Below are 6,741 nucleotides of genomic sequence, written 5' to 3' on the forward strand. Positions count from 1 at the left end.
GTATTGTTAGAACAGGTATTCCTATTTCCCAGCATCCCGCTGAGGCGTAAATGTAGAAAACGGGTCGTTAATAAGCAAACGTTTCCCAGCTCTGCCTGCTATTTAGATAAAAATTTGTAAGGCCCGTCTGGAGGCCTTCCCGGACCCGGAGTAACGTAGCGACTCCACAGGATGAATGTCAGAGCCCCGGAAAACACATCTGCTTAGCTCTTCTCTCTGAGGAAATCAAAGCTGCGGCGTTGTTTTTTTGGGGAATTCCAAGCGTTAAGCAAAAGGCACGATGGCGTTCCGTGATGTCCACATCCCCCATGATTCCCAGTCGGGGCTCCTGGTGACAAATCAATGGGTGGTTGGTGCTGAATGAGAGCACACAGACCTGAAGTGTTTCTTCATCATTCTGCTGCCCTCTATGGGTCTTCCTCCATCCTCCCTCCCTTCCTCCCTCCCTTTCTCCACCTCCACCTCTTCCTTCCCACCCCTCTTTAAAGACTATTGCTCGCATTAAACTGCTTTTCATTCCCTCGCTGTGACAGTCCAGAGATTGTGAGTGTTTGGGGGGGGTTTGGTTTGGATTTACGCATTTTTTTTAATCCCCCCCTGATTTTCTGCTGTCACAATATGCTAATTGTGTCATAACACGTCCGCCGCTGTCGGGGATGCACCGGGTTTTGCACCAACCGAGATCAAGTTCCACTAGTTGAGACGTTGATGGGAGAGATACAGAGTGCGCCTGTTTAACGGATGTTTGATACCGACTGCGGGACTGAGAGGATGAGAGGATCGAATCCCTTCATTCAGGACTGAAAAGAAGGAGAAAAGGGGGAGGGGGGGTTGGTGGGATCGAAGGAGCGTTCCCGGTGTTTTGGACGGATCGAAACGAGGAGAGTACGAAGCCGCGCCGCAAGCTGGCACCAGACAAGGGGGGGATCCGCGCCGTTCGCCGCTCCGCCTGTGCGCATATGGATGAAAATCGCAGCTGAAACGCGCAGAAGCGCGGGTCTCGACCGGTGTGTGTGTGTGTGGATTACCCTGCGTTCCTTTCCGCGCTCTACCTTCTACCTTCTTCACCGTGCGCCAACTTTGCTTTTGCCTCTTTTTCTTCCCTCCCTCCTCTTCCTCCTCCTCCTTCTCTTCCTCCTCTTCTCCTTCCCGGGATGACATCGCTCGTTTCCGCCGCTGGAGGAACGCAGGACCCCCGTCTCGTCTCGCCGCGCCGCGCCGCCGGCCAGCCTGTGCGCGCCGCCCGGTTCATGGAGCTCTAACGCGCCGCGGAGACTCGACGTGAAGGATCTTTCTCTCCGGCTGTGTTTGGGGGGGCGGGAGGGGGTCGAGATCGAGACACATCCATGGTTCCAGCCGGGTTCCGGGGAGAAAAGGACGGGGAACAGCAGCCGTGATTTACCGGGATGGTTCGGCATTCGGCACGGTAAGAACACGATGCGTTTTTTTCCTCTCTTCATCTTCTTCATCATCACCTTCTCCTGCTTGTCTCGTTCTTGCCGAGGCGTTGACTGCGTTTTTTGGGGGGATTTTTTTGTGGGATCTGTCCGCGGTACTGAAATCTGTGTTGAGTTGCATTGTTGGAAGTTGATCGGGGTTTGGGAGGCGGAGGTGTCTGCTGCTGCCATGGCAATAAAGCAGCGCTCACATTCCCGCATTTTTACGCTCAGATTTACCGTCACACTTTTATTCGTTGCACATATCGCAGCCAGACGCACTAAAGCTCAACTTATCAATATGAAAGCTACAGGCGACGGGTCATTAAAATTGTTTTTTTTTATCCCCGAACTAAGAAAGCCAAGAGGGGGGGTGAAAGTGCGGACGTATCGATCACTGATGTGCCAATCGTGTCATCAATACAGTGGTGATCACGTTCCTGTATGTTAAAATGAAGACGTGCTGGGCCGATGTGTAGGCTTCTGTGATCTCTGAGGAGCGCACAGTGTGTATGTGTGTGTGTGTTTGTGTGTGTGTGTGTGTGTGTGTGTGTGTGTGTGTGTGTGTGTGTGTGTGTGTGTGTGTGTGTGTGTGTGTGTGTGTGTGAGAAAGAGAGAGAGAGAGGAGGGGGGTGGTGGGGTAAAGGGGGGAGGGAGAGAGAGAGAGGGATCCGTAACCTTCTCCATAGCGGATGATGCCTCACCGAATACTTGATTATGGAATTATTTACTCCACATCAAAATGCGATTTCGATCCGCGATTCGATATGAGATCAGCGACACTCGCTCATTTGCTCTTGATCAACTCCCCGCGTCCGTCTCTTTCTTTCCTGCCGTTTTTTTCTCGCCCGTGGGCAGCAGAAGAAGCAGGAGGAGAAGAAGCAGAAGCAGGAGAAGAAGATACGGGACTGTGACTGTCGCCTCGTAGCCTAAAGACACAATTTAGATCGCAGGCCGGTTTATTATTGTTTATTTATTTGTTTTGTCATCATTGTTTTGCTTTTTAAAAGATGAACATTTACAGCTTCACTCGGCCGATCCGTGTATGAGAGCCGGGATTTTCCCCTTCTCGCTCTCTCTCTCTCGCTCCCCCTCTCTCTCTCTCACACACACACACACACAAGCATAAATCCTCCCTCCTCATGGTGTGTGGACGGCGGCGGGGAGAGACGCGGATCAGGCAGCTCGCTCCCCCCGGCCACTGTTGCCAAGTCGTCGGGTGTGCGGGGGTAAGTGAGGAGTTGCTCGCCTCTCCCAACATCTTCCAAAACGCTACACTTTCAATTCCGACGCCTAAGATCGCAGGCGAAGCTTCGATAAACCGACTAAAAAACGCCTCGTCGTTACTTTGACACAACCGTACAGGGAAACGTTTCAGTGTCGTTATTCTCTGTCGCCCTGCGCTCCGCTCGGTGGCCGCAGGATCCTTATTTCTCTCTTAGAGACGCCGATTGTAATTCAGGCTCGCCATGAAAAATGCGCAGTGGCCGATCCACCGCGGGTGTGTGTGTGTAGTTGCGTTGTCAACTTGATGATATCGTCGATTAAAGTGTGGCGTCAGAATCATCTGCCTCGGCTGTTTTCTGAAGAGCTGGAAAATCAAAATGCCGACATAACACATCTGCATAATGAACACATTAATCGGCCTACTTGTCTTCTCTCTTTCTCTCTTTCTCTTTCTCTCTCTCTCTTTCTCTGTCTCTCTCTCTCTCTCTCTCTCTCTCTCTCTCTCTCTCTCTCTCTCTCTCTCTCTCTCTCTGTGTTGTGAATGATCAGCAGGTTTACAAGTGGATTTCTGAATGTGTTTCTGTGTGATTATCTCCTGTCTTTCCATGATATAAAACCGACCCCATCCTCTCTCTGTCTTCCTCCCCCCTTTCAGATGACACCTCAAACTGGTACCGCGCTTGAGTGAGCTGGGGCACCCTCACCCAGGAAAAATGCATATCTGGATCCTCAAAATAATCCTGCTCATTGCATCATCTCCGAGGCTGGTCGAGATGTATGACAATTATGGGGAGATCTGCCGGAGCCTGTGCACGTGCGAGGAGAAGGAAGGGATCCTGACGGCGAGCTGCGAGAACCGGGGCATCATCAGGCTGACAGAGATCAGCCCCGTGCACTTCTCCATGTACCACCTGCTCCTGACGGGGAATCTCCTGAAGAAGCTCTCGGTCAACGACTTCATCAATTACACCGGGGTGACCATCCTGCACTTGGGGAACAACGACATCTCCGAGATCGATTCAGGTGCCTTCAATGGACTCCAGGGATTAAAACGGTTACACCTGAACAACAACAAGATCGAGATTCTGAGGGACGACACCTTTGCCGGACTGGAGAGTTTGGAATATCTTCAGATTGATTACAATTACATCTCAAATATCGAACCCAATGCCTTGAGCAAACTGCACCAACTGACAGTGATGATTTTGAACGACAACCTTCTCTCTGCCCTCCCTCCCAACTTCTTCCGAAATGTCCCGCTCACGCACTTGGACTTGAGGGGGAACCGCTTAAAAATGTTCCCTTACATCGGCCTCCTGGAGCACATGGACAAAGTTGTGGAATTACAACTGGAAGAGAACCCCTGGAATTGCTCCTGCGAGCTCATTGCTCTCAAGGCCTGGCTGGAGAGCATTGCCTACACGGCCCTGGTGGGCGAGGTGGTGTGCGAGACGCCGTTTAGGCTCCACGGCCGAGACCTGGACGAGGTGTCCAAGCAGGAACTCTGTCCAAGGAGGCCCTTGGAGGACACGGCGAGGCCTGCACCCCCTAGCGGGACAAACGGATATTTCCAGACCACACCAGCTGCTGCGACGGCCTCCGCCACCTCCTCAGCTGTTCTTAGGTCCTCCTCCAGGCCCACTAAGGGCACACGGCAGTTTAACAGAACTAGGTTAAAGCCCACCTCTCGAATACCTGGCAACCCTTACAACTATGGCCCCATCATTGCTTTTCAGACCAAATCTCCTGTGCCTTTGGATTGTCCCACTGCCTGTACGTGTAATCTGCAGATATCTGAAATCGGGCTAAATGTCAACTGCCAAGAGAGAAAGATTGAGAGCATTTCTGATCTAAAACCCAAGCCATACAATCCTAAGAAAATGTATCTCACAGGAAATTACATCCCTGTGGTGCGGAGATCAGATTTTGTTGACGCCATTGGATTGGATTTGCTTCACCTGGGAAACAACAGGATAAGTCTTATCCACGACAGAGCTTTTGGGGATTTAACCAATCTGCGTAGGCTGTACTTAAATGGTAATCTCATGGACAGGCTCACAGGAGAAATGTTTTTTGGTTTGCAGAACTTGCAGTATCTTTATTTAGAGTACAACAAAATCAGAGAGGTTGAAGCTGGCGCTTTCCGCTACCTTACTAATCTCCAGCTGCTGTTCCTCAACAATAACCTCCTGAAAACCTTGCCGGGAGGCGTCTTTTCCAGCCTCTCCCTGTCTCGGCTTAATCTCCGTAACAACCACTTCCAAAACCTGCCTGTGAGTGGTGTGTTAGATCAGCTCAAGTTGCTGGTGCAGATAGATCTGTTTGAGAATCCATGGGACTGCTCCTGTGACATGGTGGGGATGAAGATATGGCTGGAGCAGCTCAGCGCAGGCACTGTGGTTAATGAGGTCGTGTGCGAGACGCCGAAGCGCCACACAGGCATGGACCTGCGCTCCATCCAGTCCGAGCAGCTGTGTCCAGACTACTCTGACGTTTATGTGTCGCCGACGCCCCCTACAGACGAGCCCATGGACGACAGGCCCTTCACTACGGAAACCCCACAGAAGTTCAACACCCCGAGCAGCACCGTGCCCCTTTCCGTCCTTATCCTCAGCCTGCTGCTGGTTTTCATCATGTCCGTCTTTGTGGCGGCGGGGCTGTTTGTGGTCGTGATGAAAAGGCGCAAAAAGTCCCAGAGCGACCGCACGAGCACCAACAATTCTGACGTCAGCTCGTTCAACTTGCAGTACAGTCTCTACAGCAACCGCTCTGGCCCCAAAGTTAAGGCCCCAGCTGGCCATGTCTACGAGTACATCCCACACCCTATGGGTCACATGTGCAAAAACCCCATTTATAGGTCAAGGGAGGGCAACACTGTGGAGGATTACCGTGACCTCCACGAGCTCAAGGTCACGTACAGGAGTAACCCGGATGAGGACAGGGACAGCAGCACCATGAGGAGCCCCTCGTACAGCGTTAGCACCATTGAGCCGCGTGAGAACCCCTCCCCAGTCCCGGACGTCGACCATTTTTTCAGAGGCATTCTCGAGCATGACAAGCAGTCACCCCACCCGCCGATGCCGTCCCTCCCCGCAGGCGCCAATTTAGAGTACAAGTACACGGGGCCCGTGTCGTACACGTACAACCCCAATTTCGATGTCAGGCGTCAGTACTTGCACCCGGAGAGGATAAGGGAAACGGTGCTGTACGGGACGGCGCCCAGTACTGTTTACGTTGAGCCCAACAGGAACGAGTACTTGGAGCTAAAAGCTAAACTGCAGTCTGAGCCTGATTACCTGGAAGTTCTGGAGAAACAGACCACCTTTAGCCAGTTCTGAGCAAAAACACTGGATGCGTAAATGTAACACAAAGCGTTTTCTCCACAACTCCCCTCCGAGCGGCGGCAGCTCAGTCTATAGGCTGAACGACACCGACGAGCAGACGAGGAAGGAATAAAAAAACAAACCGGGGTGTGCCGAACAATCTTTATTGTTATTTCTTGAAAACGTGACATTAGCAGGAATGGATACAGCGACGAACAGGATTGCTCCGATGCAAAATCTATTTTTCTATAATGGGCGAAGGATTGAATTACAACAAGAAACAGATGCACACATGCACACATACACACACACACAAACTCACACACACAAAAATGTAAGTGTACAGGTCAAACCTTACCCAGTTTAATTTTCAGGAATATATCCATACATAAAGGTATAATTGTGAATCAGAAAAAGAGATGTTTATAAAAAAAAGAGAAAAGAATCACTCCTGGACTAAAACACTGTACAGCAGATCATCAAAACTGTGTAGGACTATTTTCTGCTGTAGTCTGTAAGTAAGTATTTATTGATATAATCTGCCATGTCTTTTCAAAAACTTTTTGATTCTACATCAATATTACCTGTGTCGTCATACGCCACCGACCCTCCCGGAAAAAAAAGGCTTCTGTTCGTAGTTTCATTTTACTGTAGCTCTGCATTGTAAAAGTGGCTTTATTATTTTTATTTTTAATTTTTTTAATTCTTTGGGTTTGAGAAGGTGGCACACCCCCTCGCTCCCCTCCCCCTGCCTC

At 50.7% G+C, this 6,741-nt stretch overlaps 1 protein-coding gene across 1 annotated transcript; it reads left to right on the top strand.

Moving 5' to 3' along the window:
- The first annotated feature begins 3,376 nt into the window (after positions 1-3,376).
- On the top strand, positions 3,377-6,001 carry slitrk5 (SLIT and NTRK like family member 5). Its single transcript, XM_076152484.1, has one exon. It carries the CDS (start codon positions 3,377-3,379, stop codon positions 5,999-6,001), a length of 2,625 nt encoding a protein of 874 aa, XP_076008599.1.
- Positions 6,002-6,741: the final 740 nt, after the last annotated feature.

This window comes from Genypterus blacodes, unplaced genomic scaffold (assembly GCF_046128005.1).
Source record: "Genypterus blacodes isolate CSIRO-AG114 ecotype Tasmania unplaced genomic scaffold, CSIRO-AGI_Gbla_v1 ptg000056l_1, whole genome shotgun sequence".
NCBI classification, from domain to species: Eukaryota; Metazoa; Chordata; class Actinopteri; order Ophidiiformes; family Ophidiidae; genus Genypterus; species Genypterus blacodes.

Bases quoted from the DNA above. Each gene is read 5' to 3' on its own strand.
- slitrk5 (XM_076152484.1), top strand. From the start codon at position 3,377: ATGCATATCTGGATCCTCAAAATAATCCTGCTCATTGCATCATCTCCG.